Here is a 16,364-nt window from a genome sequence, read left to right on the forward strand (position 1 = left end):
AAAAGAATGAAGATGTCGTTACTGAAGGTGGAGAGGGAAATAACCTGCTGTCATTTAAGGGGGAATTTTTTGTCCTTAAACAATATTCCACGTGAGGGAATTGTCACTTTGAACATGTCACAGCCTAGCCACAGAGCGAGGGGAGTTCTCCTTTGGGCCACGGACACTGTTGGATTCCCTCACCAAAGAAATAACGTTTCCTCACCCTCACACTTGAAATGTTTAGTTCTCGCTTTAAGCCGAACACCATCGCCAGGGCTGTTACTCCCAGTAGCGTATCGGGGGAGGTGACGAAGTTTAGGCTCATTGTAGCCTGTAGTTTTGGTTTGAGCTACGGAGAGTGACGGTGTGGTGCAAAAACCTTCGTGCTGAGCGGTGGACGCACTGAGTTACGAGTGCAGCAAGTCAACAGAACACTGCAGATTTGGGGAAAAGCACCAGGACTTGGGGGGGGGGGGGGGGGGGGGGGGGGGGGGGGGGGGGGGGGGGGGGTGGGGGGAAACTGCAGAATGATCAAACGTACTTCTCAAAGCGATCCTAGATCAAACTTTCCCTGTAGGATTCCGACTTAGACTTGAACAGCACATATACGTTTTTCAAAGCACGTTGAATGCCCCTGCTGGCTGTGTTTCCCTGTCTCACTTAGCGCGCAGCCAGTCAGGTCTCTTCACGTTGACATATTAATTGCTCTGTACTCACTTCTCTTGAAACTGGAGGAAGCCTGGTTTGACCTGGGGCTTGGCATTCTCCAGGGATGTGGTCGCCAGGGAAGATGTCACCAGCGTGGACACGGGGATCTGTGGGATGGAAGCCGCCAGCTGTTTCCAGGCGAGCAGCGTCGGGGTGGAGGTGACAATGGCAGGGTTCGCTGCGGGGACCTGCATGGCAGCAGCAGTGACCATGGCGATGGAAGGAAAGGTTGAGGCACTGGGAGCTCGGATCTCCACGGGAATCGGGGTTGGGAGGGAGGGCTCCGACTTCACTTTCACCACCCCACCATCGGCCCGAAAATGGAAACTATGGAAAGCAGAAAGATGCGGTCAGTCACACCGTGGGATAAGAGAGACAGCGCCCTTTAGGTAACACAAGTCCTAACAGGCAGGGTGGGGTAGAACAGGTTCAACTCCCGACAGGTAACAGATTGAAACAGGCACCCGGAACACCGAGAATACATTTGCCGCATTGTTTTAAACATGTAAGACCATTTTTCAAACTTGCCGCCTGCTAGTTGCTGTGGATGATGTCAGGGGATAGAGGTTTGATGTGTTAGTCATGGATTCTTGGAGCCATTACAGCACAGAAGCAGGCCATTCAGCCCATCGAGTTATTCCCATCTCCCCGCTCTACCTCCATTGCGAGTTTATTTCCCTCAAACCGTAATTTCCTTTTGGAATCATTGACCATCTCCCCTTCCACCAGCCTCATAGGCATCAAGTTCCAGGTCCTTACCACTCGCCGCATAAAAAAGTTATAGCTCGGCATCCCCCCCTCCCCCCCCCCCCCCCCCCCCCCGAGCATCTCTTGGCCAAACCCTTAAATCTGTGTCCCCCAAGTCCTTGTATTGTCAGCTTTCTTTGCCCGATCAAATCTTCCCTCAATCTCCTTCACTCCAAGGGGAACAACCCCATAATCTCCGTCCTAACCTCGTAGCTAAAATCTCTCACCCCTGGAACCCACCTGGTAAATCTCAGTGCCCTCTCAAGCTCCCTCACACCCTTCCTGAAGCTTGGCGTTATAACGATCACCAGTCTTATGTTCTAGCCGAGCATTAACCTGTTTCAAACAGAATCGGCAAAATTGGAGAAATGCTGCACGTTCGCCCTGTGATATCACCCCAGGTAATTTGGGGATTTCAACCCTGGACAGCATCACAGTCCTGGACAAACAGAGGCTTCACCCTCCGTCAGGAGCACAGGATTCAGATTCATTTGAATTCCTTACAAAAGCAACTGGTTGAGTTCAGATTTTTTTTCTCTCTCTAAATCAAGCCTGAGTCACATTTACTGAATCCAAGTCATGTTTCTTTTGGGCCCTCTGCCTTTACCCCTGCAAACAAGACCTGTTGACACCCCCTCTGCACCCCACCCTGCCCAACCCCCCCTCCCCTCCACCTCACCATGGGGGTATCTACCTATGGGTCGTAAATCCATTGGCCCCGCTTTACTCTGACTGTGAATCCCACAGATTGCTTCAAATTGCTGGCTCTTGATGTGATGTCATCAAAGTAATTGGACCTTGAATAACCTCTGCGTTTTTTTTTAATCTGCATAAATTATTTAAATAATAAACTGATCTAAATTAGAATCATGCCTGGGTCAAAACAAGGTTATATGGCACTTCATAAATATAAACAGCATCAATTTAAAGGGGCTGGGGCCTCAGGTAGAGTGCAGTGCAACACACTTCACCTTACTGATAAGGAGCAGGATACACAATAATATGATCAGTTAATAAAAAGAATAGTCAAAGAGAAAAGCACCAGGCGCAACCTTTAGAGGGTCAGATAATATGAAGGAGGCTTGGGTTCTGTTTCTGCCCCTCATTCACTGCTCTGCAGATGGTGAAAGGTGAAGCCATGTTAAATTAGTGGAGCCGCAGTAGGTTTTATTTACCTCACAAATACCAAGAACCACCCTGTTAAAATCTGTGCAAAAAACACACACACTGGAGGAGTAATTGAGCCTGTCACCACCTCCCCCTCCCCCCCGGTACCTCACTTTCCCTCACAAACGATGGGTGTTGGGGTGAATTTCAGTTGGAGGTGCCCCCTGCCTAATCTTGTCCAATGCCTGCCAGCTTCTAATACCGGGGAGCAGGCCTGAGACCGGCCTCATGCCCTTTGAGTGTGCCTAGCCAGAGGCCTAGTGCCCTAGAGCTTATTCTGTTTGTGTTACCTCCCACCCCTCTCCTCCCTGGGATTTATTACCAGGTTGTGCTGACTGACTTTATTGCGGGGGGGAGGGGGGGTGTTTGAGGCAGCTCCCTGGTTACATGTCAATTTTCAGCAAGTCTCATGTCAACACCCACTTTGTGCAGTGGACCAGTGGCTCCCCACTTTGCAACAATGAAGGTTTATGAGAATTATATTTTCTATGACCATTGGCACTGATGGCGATTGAAGGCCAGACGGTGATGGTTTGGCCACTCTTACTTGGCATGCTTGATGGCTCCATCCAAAGTACTGAAGAGGGCACCACAATCTTCCACCACACAATGGAAATGGGTTTTGTGCAGGAAATCACACTGGGTCTCACAGTAATCTTCCGTGGTAAATCTAAGAAAGAGAGATAGGAAATTGTCAGGAAACTGGAAAAACAGGCCCCATATTCACTGCCAGCAGGAACTGTGTATCCATTGCTGGCGCAGTGGAGCAGCTCGAGAATCTTTCATAATTCTGCACTGCAAAACGTAATTATTACACTTCCTCCTCCGCCCTCCTAAAGCTTTGACTCCAAAATGTCCTGGAGATTCCCAAATGGGACAAATCTGCCTGGATACTGTTGCTAACAGCCTGGGACAATCTCTTTCTAATATTCCTGGCTGCAGTGGTGGTTGAACATTACAATATGTCCCACTGTAGAGAAGCCTCCTGAAACCATCTTAGCTCCTTCATTCGCATATGGAAAGGGCTTAATGTGTGCTTTAGCTGGCTGTCAAAAAAAGCCGACACAATTTTAGGTTGAATATCATTCACGTATGCCAGGGGTGCAAGACCTTAGTCTCCAAATCGGACCTAGTCGTCCCTGTGCTCTATCTGTAACATGGGAGCAACAAGGTGGGATTACACACACGGATATATGCACACATACTCACATATGCACACACACAGAGGCACACAGAAACAAAGACACTGATGCTCAGGCACGCATGCTATTGTATGCACACAGATATACACACACACACTCACGCACAACACAAACATATGCAGGCACACAAAGACATAGATGTACAGATATACACACACACACTCACGCACAACACAAACATATGCAGGCACACAAAGACATAGATGTACAGATATACACACACACACACACACAAAGACATAGATGTACAGATATATACACACACATACAGACATAGATGTAGTTACACACACAGACATAGATGCACAGATGCATACAGATACAGATGCATACAGACGTACGCACACAGACATACACACACACACACACACACACATGCACTCATACATACATACATGCACACACACACACACACACTCATACATACATACATACACACACGCACACACACACACACACACACACACATGCACACGCACTCATACATACATACATACATGCACACGCACACACACACACACACACATATGCACACACACTCATACATACATACATACATACATGCACACGCGCACACAGGCATATCCTTTCTAACTGCCGCTGGATAGCAATCAGGGGACAGATTAGGGGATCTAGAATCTCAATTGTTTTTTATGTCCTGCATTCATACACATTTAGTTATAACACCCATTGTGGCATCCAAGCTGAGAAGGACTAACTTAACACAGACCAGAAGTCAAAGCTGGGGTTTTGTTAGCTTGTGGGCCTCAGTACCTGGGGTTTTGTTTGCCTGTGGGCCTCTGGACCAGGTCTAACTCGACCCACTGAGCCGCTGAAGCTGGAAAAGTTAAAAGTGAACCTGTTCCTCGGTCATACCTGCGGAGGTATTTTTCCCAGAACTCAGTTCGTTTCTCCTGCCGCTGTGGGGTCAAAGCTTTATTCATGTAGGAGGCCTGTTCTGTATCGGACTGTCCACAGTCTGGTTCTGTCTTCAAGTTCAGCAAGCTGCTCAGTCCACTGCTGCTTTGGGACATCTAGCGACAGAAACACAGGAGCTTATAATAAATCAGCAAGCATCAAATTCCAAAATGTGACTGTGTATAAAAAGCACTTGGGCTGGAGCCCCTCTGCCCCCTCCCTCACCAAGAGTGAACACCCTAAGATTTTAGCCTGTGGCATCCCCATAGCTTGGTTAAGGTAGCCCCTTCCTTCAGCTGAGCCAGCTAACCTGGTGAGGTGCGCCTGGCACTGACCTTCTTGCCTTGGGCACAACTTTCAGTGGTTGGGACTAAGCCCAGAGCAATGACTTGCATTTATATGGCGCCTTTGGCGAAATAAAAATTCCCATGGTGTTTCACAGGAGAGTCATAAAGTAAAATGAGACGCCGAGCCATGTAAGGTGACACTTGAGCAGGTGGCCAAAAGCTTAGTCACACAGGGTAGGTTTTAAGGAGCATCTGAAAGGATAGAAAAGAGGGGCGGAGAGGTTTCGGGAGGGAATTCCAGAGCTCAGGGCCCCAGGCAGCTGGAGACACGGCCGTCAATTGGTGGAAAAATAAAAATCAGGGGTGCTCAAGAGGCCAGAATTGGAGGATTGCAGATATCTCGGAGGGTTGTGGGGCTGGAGGAAATTACAGAGATAGGGAGGGGCGAGGCTATGGGGGGATTTGAAAACAAGGATGAGAATTTTAAAATCAAGATGTTGTTTGACCAGGAGGCAATATAGGTCAGTATAGGGGAGATGGTGGCATAGTGGGATTGTCGCTGGACTAGTAATCCAGGGACCCAGGGTAATGCTCTGGGGACCCGGGTTTGAATCCCGCCATAGCAGATGGTGAAATTTGAATTCAATAAAAAATCTGGAATTAAAAACCATAATGATAACCATGAAACCATTGCTGATTGTTGTAAAAAACCCATCTGGTCTAATGCCCTTTAGGGAAAGAGGAAATCTGCTGTCCTTACCTGTTCTGGTCTACATGTGCAATGTGGTTGACTCTTTAGTGCCCTCTGAACAAGGGCAATTAGGGATGATGGGTGGGCAATGAATGTTGGCCTAGGCAGTGACACCCAAATCCCATTCCCACGAATGAATTTTTTAAAAAAGAGGAACAACACAACAGCAGGGTTTATGGAGGCTGGAATGTTGGAGACCGCCCAGGAGTGTGTTAGAATATGCAGTGTGTCATGTGGCAAAAGGATTTGAGCTGATTTCACTAAAAAAAAAGCTTAAACAAAAAATATGTCCACACCCCCTCCACTCCTGACAAGCGGCTGAAATGTAGCTCTTTACCATGTTCTGCAGCTGTTAGATGTGCCACTATAACCCACTCCACAGCACGTTACAGTAACATATTCCACTCAGCATATTGCACTCCATTTAATTACATTAATTTATATGTGGCTTGAAATGTGCTGCACAAGATCGATTGTTTTAAAATGTGAATGCTTTGACACTCCAGACTCAGAAACTGGCGCCAGAATAACTGAAAAGAAGCAGAATCCTATTCATTTGTCCCCTGGGGTGTAAATGGTGATGGGTAACTCTTACCTTATTGAGAAATGAGGATAACAGGGATGTCTGTCCCGATTCCATATGCCCATTGGACTCAGTACTGCAGGGAAATGAAAAAGCCTTTAGTTGTTTGGTAGTACGGAGCTTGAGTATTGCTGAGAAAAGAGACATGTTGGAGCTTTTTGTCTTGCACTCATCAGGACACTCGCACGGGCAATGCCTAGACCAATCAGGGTCAAGCTTCCTCGTTTAAATTTCAAACAATCCTTGGCAGTTAATTGTCAGTCACCATCAGTGGTGCACTCTCCATGGCAACGCCACTTCCCAACCAATCAGCACTCTCGTCCCATACAGTATAAATTGTTGTTTTCCCCCTAACACTTGTGAAGTGTCCTGATGAGTGCAAGATAAAAAGCTTCGACATGTCTCTTTTTTTTCAGCAACACTAAAGTCATTACTTCCATTTCTCCATGGCTATTGCAACTGGATGGGTGCAACGAGGGCCCAGAATGGTTATCCCAGCGTTAAAGTTCGAGACGCCAACTCCAGGTCTCAGTATAGTCTGCTCAACCCGACCCAAACTGTTTATTCATTCTTCACTAAAGGGCCTAAGCAGCGGAATCGTGTCGACACATATCCAGGGAGGAGCTGCCATGTTTAAGTCACCCTGCCATCCAGTAAGGTCATGTTGTAAACGATAATTGGGAATGGGCAACAGATCCTTGCCAGCGATGCCCTCATCCCATGAATGAACAGGAAAAAAAATCCAACAAGTATCGGGACTAGCGGCCACCATGAATTGCAGGTGACATATGGAATCCTTGACAGGATACTCAGCATCATTAATAAAACAAAATGATTACTCCTTTAAGATGATCTATAGATATCTCCCTGCCCAGCTGATCGATTCGCGATAATCAGCTGGTCTCAATGAGAAAGGGATTAACTGATTTAACCAAATGGCCTTTTCCTTTATCACAAAATATTCAAGGGGCCCTCTCCCCTCGATATCACGTGCCTCCAAGGCAACTCTAATAAATGGCAGATTGATGACATTGTGGTAATGTCACTGGAATAGTATTCTCGAAGATCAGGCTAATGTTCTGGGGAATAAAAACACAAAAATGCTGGAAATACTCAGCAGGTCTGGCAGCATCTGTGGAGGGACAAACAGAGTTAATGTTTTGAGTCTGTATGACTCTTCTTCAGAACTAATTGCTTTTGAACTGTGTGGCTTTGCTGGGCCATTTCAGAGGACGGTTCAGAGTGAAGCACATCGCTGTGGGTCTGGAGTCACATGTAGGCCAGACCAGGTAAGGCTGGCAGATTTCCTTCCCTTAGTGAATCAGGTGAGTTTTTACAACAATCAATGATACTTCCATGGTCACCATTACTGAGACTAGCTTTCAATTCCAGAATTATCAATTGAGCTTAAATTCCACCAGCTGCCATGGTGGGATTTGAACCCAAATCCCCAAAACATCAGCCTGGGCCTCTGGATTACTAGTCCACTTGACATCACCACTAAACCACCATCTCCCATTTGCAACAGGGAAAGACGTCGATGCTTGGACCTCAACTAAAAACAACTGGACAAGTTCTGTGGCAGTTGAGTTGAATGGGGGTATGGAGTTGGGGGAGTGGCCTATGATCTGGAGGGCAGGCAGTTGGTTACACTGTTTGTTTGTTTTCATACGTGAGGAATGGACCACAGCATTAGGTTTAGCGGCTACGAGCACGTCACGACCCATTTACAGAGCTTGTGGCCTCTCCCCAGTGCCTGGTTTTATGTACCCACTCTGCTTCAGGCTGAAGTAACTCATTCGGTTCAAGACTGGCACAGCCCACACACTCTGGCCAGTTACTTATCCAGCAAGACTGGCACAGCCCGCACACTCCGGCCAGTTACTTACCCATGCTCCTTCAAGCTGAGATCAAGGCTCTGGTCCTGCACTGAGTCCTGGGATTGGGTCTTGACAGTGTCGCTTGGCTCTTGCTTCACTGGAACCAGATTGAACTGGCTTGTCTGTGTTTGTTGCTCACTTCCTGCAACACAAAAGTGCAAGACAACAAGTTATTGTTGGTCCCCGGTGATGAGATCAGTTCTGACTTTCGTTCAGCGATGGAACAAGTGGAGTGATAATTATTGCCAAATTATGTCAAGCCATTGGGACTTTCAGAACGTTGAGACATTGGTTGAGGGGAAAAAGGAGAACGAGGCAAAAAAGCTTCATTTTATCAGCTGCAGTTGTCATAACCAATTTGTGGTCCTGCCTCTTAACTATCCATTAAATATCATGTTAATGTTGAGGAACCCTGGCAGATTCAGAGTGGTCGACAACTCTCGTCTCCTTTCAGGAAGCCTACGTCTCTATGGAAACGCTGCAGTCTTTCATGGAGCATGCCCAAGGAACATCTCCCGTCTGTGCCAGATCAAACTTGACAGCCAATCAGATCAGTTCAAACAGGCTGACCCTCCCCAACCACCCCCCCCGCCCCCCACCATCCCCGCCCCCACAAATCAAATTTCTGAGAAAGGTATTTAGATAGCCGTGTGCCAAGAGAATAAATCAGCTGACAGGATTGCCTGCACCCAGCTTCTTCACAAATACCCAAGTGACTGAAATATTAATTTGCCCTCAGGCAAAAGAAAAATACTTTCTAAAAACTACTGCCCTATTTCTCAAGATGGATGGTGAAGTGAAAGAGAACGTAACATTTTCAGTGACCTTCTCTACCACCACTCCGGCCACTCCCCCCCCACCCCACCCCCCAAACCTTTAGTGTGTTTTATTTCTTGACAAAAGTCGCAGGAAATTAAATCCCTTGAGAAAGTTCCAAACTTTCTGACTGGTAATTCTGCTGGTCTTGAAGGCCGTGAATGTACACCGCGGGATAGTGAGGATACTAATCGTTTAATTCTTTCAGCTGGAATTCCCCTGAGCACTACATTACCGACACCTCTGTTGAAATAGCAAGGGGAGAAATTTCACAGAGAGGAGTTGAGTTTTGGTTAAGCTGTATCTCACAGCCTAATCTGAAGACCAGGGTCAATGCTCATCCTTTTTAGTGTTCTCTCTTAATACCTAAACATTACCCACATAATAAAATCCGTCCCTCCTTTTTGTTAAGTAAACTAACTAGCGCAAAGTAGGAATTAGTTGTCGATTTGACAGACTCTGAGCAAAATGTACAGATAAAAGAGAAAAAAAGGACACTCCAATAAAGCAATGGCCAATATGAATGTAACCTCAACCCCACATTCCCGCCTGCATACTGCAACGGTATGTACAGTTTCATTCCTATGCAGACTGATACATTTAAGGTGGGCGTCTGTTACCCTGCAGGGTTTCACCATGACTACCCTGCAATACACCCAGAACTGATACCATGGCAACTATGCTGTACCACCAAATTCAGGCTGCTCAGTAAAACAGAAACTAACTGCACTCCTGGCCTGCCCACCACATTCTACATGAAATTGTCCTGGAATCTGCTGTCCGCGTCCTAACTTGCACCAAGTCTCATCCTTGCGCTCGCTGACCTACATCGGTTCCTGGCCAAACAACACCGTGATTTTAAAATTCTCATCCTTGCTTTCAGAGCCCTCCGTGGCTTCTCCCCTCCCTATCTCTGTAACTTCCTCCAACCCCACAACCCTCCAATATATCTGTGCTCCGCTAATTCTGGAATTCTGGCCTGTTGAGCATTCCCGATTTTACTCGCTCCACCATTGGCGGCCGTGCCTTCCGCATGCCTGGGATCTAAGCACTGGAATTCCCTCCCTAAGCCTCTCCAACTTGCCACCTGGCTTTCATCTTTTAAGACATTTTTAAAACCTCCTTGACTAAGCTTGTGGTCACCTTATGTGTCTCAATGTCTGACTTTGCTCCATACCATTCCTGTGAGGCACCCAGGGACACTTTATTAATGACGTTTTATAAATATAAGTCGTTGTCGTTGAAAGCATCAGTCTGACATATCGGCGACTTTAGCCTCACCCACCCCCACCCCATCAGGGAACTGATGAGATTAGGCGCAACGCTACTTTTAAGTCAACAGAGTACAATTGGACAGTGTATAAACCTGGCATTCCACCTGAACCCCTGGGCTTCACACAGGGTGGGTTGGGTTAAAGTTAGGCCCACAACCTGTCAAACCTCGGATTGGCCGGTGGTGAAGGGTGGAACACCAAAGCTTTGTTATCATTCACTTACAAGCAAAGAATCTAGAACTAGGGGGGTCACCGTTTAAAGATAAGGGGTCGCCCGTTTAAGACGGAGATGAGGAGAATTGTTTTCTCTCGGAGGACAGTGAGTCTTTGGAACTCTCTTCCTCGAAAGGCGGTGGAAGCAGAGCCATTGAATATTTTTAAGGCCGAGCGAGATAGATTCTTGATTAACAAGGGGGTGAGGGGTTATCAGGGTGGGCAGGAATGTGGGGTTGAGGTTACAATCATATCGGCCCTGGCCTTATTGAATGGCGGAACAGGCTCGAAGGGCCGAGTGGCCTACTCCTGCTCCTAACTCGTACGTTCATATGTTCCCTTTGGGCATGTAGCCACACAGCAATCTGCAAGTTACTGCACTGGTGGCGCACTAGTGGCTCCCTTTACAGTACTACACAAAATATTTAAAGGTACCGTGCACTTCAATGAATAGTCTAAGCACAACAAAAAGCAAATATTGAGATAAAAACAAAAAAACTGCGGATGCTGGGAATCCAAAACAAAAACAGAATTACCTGGAAAAACTCAGCAGGTCTGGCAGCATCGGCGGAGAAGAAAAAAGTTGACGTTTCGAGTCCTCATGACCCTTCGACAGAACTTGAAGTTCTGTCGAAGGGTCATGAGGACTCGAAACGTCAACTTTTTTCTTCTCCGCCGATGCTGCCAGACCTGCTGAGTTTTCCAGGTAATTCTGTTTTTGTTTTAAAAAGCAAACATTAGCAGGGGCATTGCTTACCAGATTTTATTTAGAGAGACACACATTGCACACGTTGCACCTCCAATAAAACCCCCTTTCAGTCTGCCCCATGTGTATTTGAGCAAGGTGGGTTCCCAATTTAACACCCACCTGCTGAATATAAATGACCCCCAATTAATATAAAATTAACATCATCGACTATCTTACCACGGTTCAAAATGCTTCAATGGGAACGTTTATTTATAAAACCGCCTTCCTTTTCTTTGCCCTTAGGAACATTGATGGCTATTAACCTGGGCGTTCCTGATGAGGTCGCCTGGGTCACATAAACAGGAGCGTTTAGCTGTAAGTGACAGCCTCCTGTTACTGCCCATTTAACTGACGCAGTGCACAAAGTGCTGAACGGTTAAACAATCGCAGATTGGAGAAGGCTGCGGGCACTTATTCAAAACTCTCAGCTTACCCAGGGGGGGGTTACTTTTGTATAACGCAATTGTCCTTAAACATCTCTGTGGGTTTTTACATTGGAACTTGGAAACAGGACCAGGCCATTCAGCCCCTCGAGCCTGCTCCGCCGTTCAACAAGATCACGGCTGAACTGATTTTTCCCTTTTTTTGGAAAATAGCCGGAAGGCATAGAAAGTTGCACAGACTTCCATTCACACCTGGATCTATTCCACCCTCTGGGAGCTGAGCTGTTAATTAGGTTTCGAAGTGTTATCACATTTCAATAACATACAGACTTGCTCTATAAACAGTAATCAAAAGAAACCCTAGAATTGGACTCAAAATCTAAAGACGGAGAAACTCATACTCACTTGACCTGATGTCTGAACTTTTACAGGGGAAGAAACACTTCAACGAAATGATCGTCCCCGTTGCGAACGAAATAATAAAGCCTTTACTTCAAAAAGGAATTGAAAGGATAGTGAATCTTTACAGTGCGGCCCATCAGGTCTGCACTGGCTCTCTGAAATAGCATTCCGCCTGGTCCCACTCCCCTGCCTTATCCCCGTAACCCTGCACATTCTCTCTTTTCAGACAGCAACCCAATTCCCTTCTGAGTACCTCGATCGAACCTGCCTCCAACACCCTCTCAGGAAGTTTGTTCCAGGCTCCGACCACCCTCTGGGCGAAAAGAAATTTCCTCTCGTCACTTTTACTCCTTTTGCCAATTACTTTGAATCCTCAGCAATGCACAATTAACATACCGAACATTACTTGGGGCTGGGGGGAGGATTGAGGTTCAGTGATAGTTTTAAAGGATCTTTATGTTCAAATTCAAACTCAGCTCCAAGAAAAGAACTCAAGCTCTCTCCTATACAAACAAACAAAAGCAAAATACTGCAGATGCTGGAAATCTGAAACAAAAATGGAAAGTTCTGGAAAAATTCAGCATCCGTGGAGAGAAAAAAAAAGTTAGCGTTTCGAGTCCGTATGACTCTTCTTCAGAGCGTTTTGGTTTCAAGATCTCTCCTGTTGATCCCTCTCTTGAGCGTTAACCGGCCAGTTGGACTCAGTTTCTAGAGAGGTTGGGGGGGGTGGGGGGGGGGGGGTGGTGGTGAGGGAGGGCGGTGGTCGAAGCACAATGCTGACCCGAAATACATCGGGGTTAGTTTCCTTGGGAAGGAGTAGGGAAGAGGGAAGAGAGTTCTCATCGGCTGATAAGTTCTAAAGCACTGTCAGTATAAAGTTGAAGATGATCTGTTCCTCATCCCTTATTACGATGAGCACTAAGTAGCAGGATTATTAATTCCGCAGTGGCTTACCTAAATCTGCTGGGTTGGACGGCTTGAGAGCAGCAGCTGCGAGGCGAGCCATCATTGGCGAGATGAGTCCCTTGCTGGCTGTGATCTTCTCCATGATCGAGGTGGCTGCCGGGGACAAAGGCGTCGAGTTGCCGGACCCTGGAGCAGCTTGCGGAGGCGATTCTGTCGACAGGGCAGAGACGTTGGAGGAAATGGTAGAAATCAGGCTGGCTGCCGTCACCGGAAGAGCCACAGAGACCCTGTTGGGAATGATGGGGAAGAAGGGGCCTGTGCCAGAGAGGCCGGCATTGGAGAGAGCCAAGGCGACTGGTATGGAGCTGGCGAGTGTCTGGGGAAGTATGGTTGACATCTTGGTTGCCGGGATGACGCTGCTTGTCGGCTTGACAGCCTGGGTCGAGGAGATCTCGGTGGTGGGAGTTGGAAGGAGCATGGGCGCCGAAGACTGCTGGCTGGTCGGAGAGGCGCTCAGACTTGAGTTCTTGCTGCTAATGGCGGAGTAGTCAATGAGGTCATCATTGCTGGAGTCGTCTTGCTCATTCTCTTTCCGGCCCAGCAGCTGGGAAGCTAACCCAAGGCCTCCTGCGTTGCGGATGTGACGCCGCTCGTGTTTACGCTTGTGCGAGGTCATCTGGCTGGTGGAGGTGAAGGTGAAGCCACAGCCCACGCGGATACAGTGGAAGTGGTTGGTGGCCTTACTGTAGACGCAGCCCTCGTACTTGCACTCCTCGTACTTGTAGAACTTCTTGAAGCCGTCCTTGGCGTAGGCGTCATCCTTGATGTGGTAGCTCTTGTGCTTCTCGATGTCGCACTTGTTTTTGAAGGTGAAAGTGCAACCGGGACGCCTGGGAAAATGGAGAGATTAATGAGCAAAGTTTTCCCGAATTCCGATTCCTCTTCTGCCCCTCAACTTAATTTACTCATCACCAAGCATGGATAACAGAGCACGTGGGAATCCTGCGAACAACCCAAATCAACAGGCGGAGAGGAAAAGAAAGACTTGCATTTGTATAGTGCCTTTCACAACCGCCGGATGTCTCAAAGCGCTTTTGAGGACTTTTGAGGTGCAGTCACTGTTGTAGGAAACGCAGCAGCCAATTTGTGCACAGTAAGCTCCCACTAACAGCAAAGTGATAATGCCCAAATAATCGGGTTTTTTTTTGTGTGATGTTGATTAAGGGATAAATATTGGCCAGGACGCTTGGGCTAACTCCCCTGCTCTTCTTCAAACTAGTGCCATGGAATCTTTTTAAGTCCACATAATGGAACAGACAGTTTGACGTCTCATGCGAAAGATGGCAGTTCCGCCAGTGTAGCACTCCCTCAGTACTGCACCGGAGTGTCAACCTTGATTTTTGTGCTTAAGTCCTGGAGTGGGACTTGAACCCAGAACACTCGAGCATCAACGACACAAGTAACCCAAGCATACAAACTGAGCATGCTCCATGAGAGAGCTCATGCCCAGGCATTTGTTTCCCTTCCTCCAACCTTTGTATACAACAGCTTGTGTTTAAATTACACCTTTCATATCCTAAGACACTTACATAGAGAGCTGTGTAGGATCCAAGGGCAGGTCATTCATTCCAACTGGAGTATACATGCCCTAAACTAGAAGCCTGCTGAGGTTGAATAACTCTTTCCCAGTTATCACTTTTACTTACAGACTAGGATATGGATCTTGTGCACATACTGAAGGTGCACTGTTAAAGATGTCTTGCTCTAATGTTAATGCAGTGGTAAATGGGTTCAGAATGTGAAGTTGTTACCTGCAGTGGAAGTGTGTGGTTTTCTGTCCGTAGAACTGACACCCAAGGGTCCCACAATCCTCAGTTGCACGGAATCGCTGAAAGCCATCATTGATTAGCTGGGCATTCTTCTTGTGGAAGTTTTCATGGGTCATCACATCGGAAGTACTGGTGTAAACCTTAGTGCAACCCACCTGGAAGGGAGAGAAGCAGTAAAGCCTGTTGAGAGAGCTTTTAAGGAGATTGTCAGGGTGCAGAAAGAGGTTCATGAAGAGAAGTTCAGGGAGGGAATGGGACTCAGGCAGCTGAATGCATAGCTGCCAATGGTGGAGTTGCAGGAGGGAGGCTGTGCAAGTGACAGAGTCAGAGGGATGGAGAGTTTGAGAGGGAGGTGGAGTTATAGAGCTGGAGGAGGATAGGGAGGGGAGAGGCCAAAGAGAAACTTAAATAAGAAGATAAGAATTTTCAATGTGAGTCATGGGGAATGTAGTATTAATAATATGTTAGCTATATTGTTACGATACACAGATGAAAGGCATTAGTTAATTAACACTTAGAACACTCATAGAGGGAGACTGCTGGGACACTGGGTTGGTTAGCAGGAAGCAGACATACGTAATGCTGCGTTCTGTGAATAAACCTATTATCAAGAAAAATATTAGTGTCTTGTTCCACCCTTTACAATCTGGCTTGGGATCCATTTAACATATAGGTCAATGGGAACAGGAGTAATGTTTGCACGGACCATGGAATGGGTTCAGATACATAGCAGGTTTTTGAACGAGCTGCAGTTTACACAGAATAAAGATGAGGAGGCCATTGTGGAGACAACTGGAACAGTCGAGACTAGAGATAACAAAAGACACAAGTGGTGTTTTAGAAACAAGTAGGATGGAGGTGGCTGATGGCATGGAGATGGAAGTAAATGCTTTTCTGAAGGTTGGCCCCACAGCTCAGGGTTAAACAGGAGGCTGAGCTTGACAACAGCCTGCTTCAGCCTGACGGGGAGTGGGGTTGAAGGATTAGTGGGAGACCAAAGTCTTTGATCTTCCCAATGCCCAGCTGGAGGAGGTTACAGCTCATCTGAGGTTGTGTGTCTGACAGCACCAGTCATGTAGAGAGATGGGTGGTGGAGAGATAGCGCTGGCTATTGCCAGCAGAGATGTGGACAATAAACATGAGGCTTTGGATGATGAGGCCATGGAGTGGTCCGTTCATGAGGAAAAGGTTGGGGCCGAGTATTTTCCTGTGAGATCTCACTTGAACTTTCACTACCAATCAGAAATGTTACCATCTAAATGTTCTGGCACCAGATCTATGAGGATTTAGTGAGAAGTTCAGGCCTGGATTGTTCCTTTAACAGTAAAACCCCTTGATCTGGATTTTCTTTGAAGATGAGTAGAGATGAGCACTTGATGTAAATATCCAAAGTTGCATTATCTTACAAAAAACAGAGTTACCTTCAGTTTCTAAGAGAAAAAGATGAAAGACTCATCAAAGTATTTCATTTTTAAAGGAACCTGCAGCACTCAGAATGTTTCCTTCTAGATTTTTTCAGTGGTCTTGTCATCGTTCACTGCTCTACTTTATTTTCAAATTAGGAAATT

The 16,364-nt window shown here is 46.9% G+C and overlaps 1 protein-coding gene across 1 annotated transcript in view; it reads right to left on the reverse strand.

Annotated features, from left to right (window-relative positions):
- casz1 (castor zinc finger 1) overlaps positions 1-16,364 on the reverse strand; it is a 383,715-nt gene that overhangs the window by 39,945 nt on the left and 327,406 nt on the right. The window contains exons 13-19 of the mRNA XM_041206599.1: positions 14,779-14,951; positions 13,016-13,857; positions 8,235-8,367; positions 6,358-6,421; positions 4,683-4,840; positions 3,152-3,274; positions 700-1,017 (exon numbers count right to left, since the gene is read on the reverse strand). Of these exons, the coding sequence (XP_041062533.1) occupies positions 700-1,017; positions 3,152-3,274; positions 4,683-4,840; positions 6,358-6,421; positions 8,235-8,367; positions 13,016-13,857; positions 14,779-14,951 (1,811 nt within the window). The remainder of the gene's footprint in view (positions 1-699; positions 1,018-3,151; positions 3,275-4,682; positions 4,841-6,357; positions 6,422-8,234; positions 8,368-13,015; positions 13,858-14,778; positions 14,952-16,364) is intronic.

The sequence above is a fragment of the Carcharodon carcharias genome, chromosome 15 (genome assembly GCF_017639515.1).
Source record: "Carcharodon carcharias isolate sCarCar2 chromosome 15, sCarCar2.pri, whole genome shotgun sequence".
NCBI lineage: Eukaryota > Metazoa > Chordata > Chondrichthyes > Lamniformes > Lamnidae > Carcharodon > Carcharodon carcharias.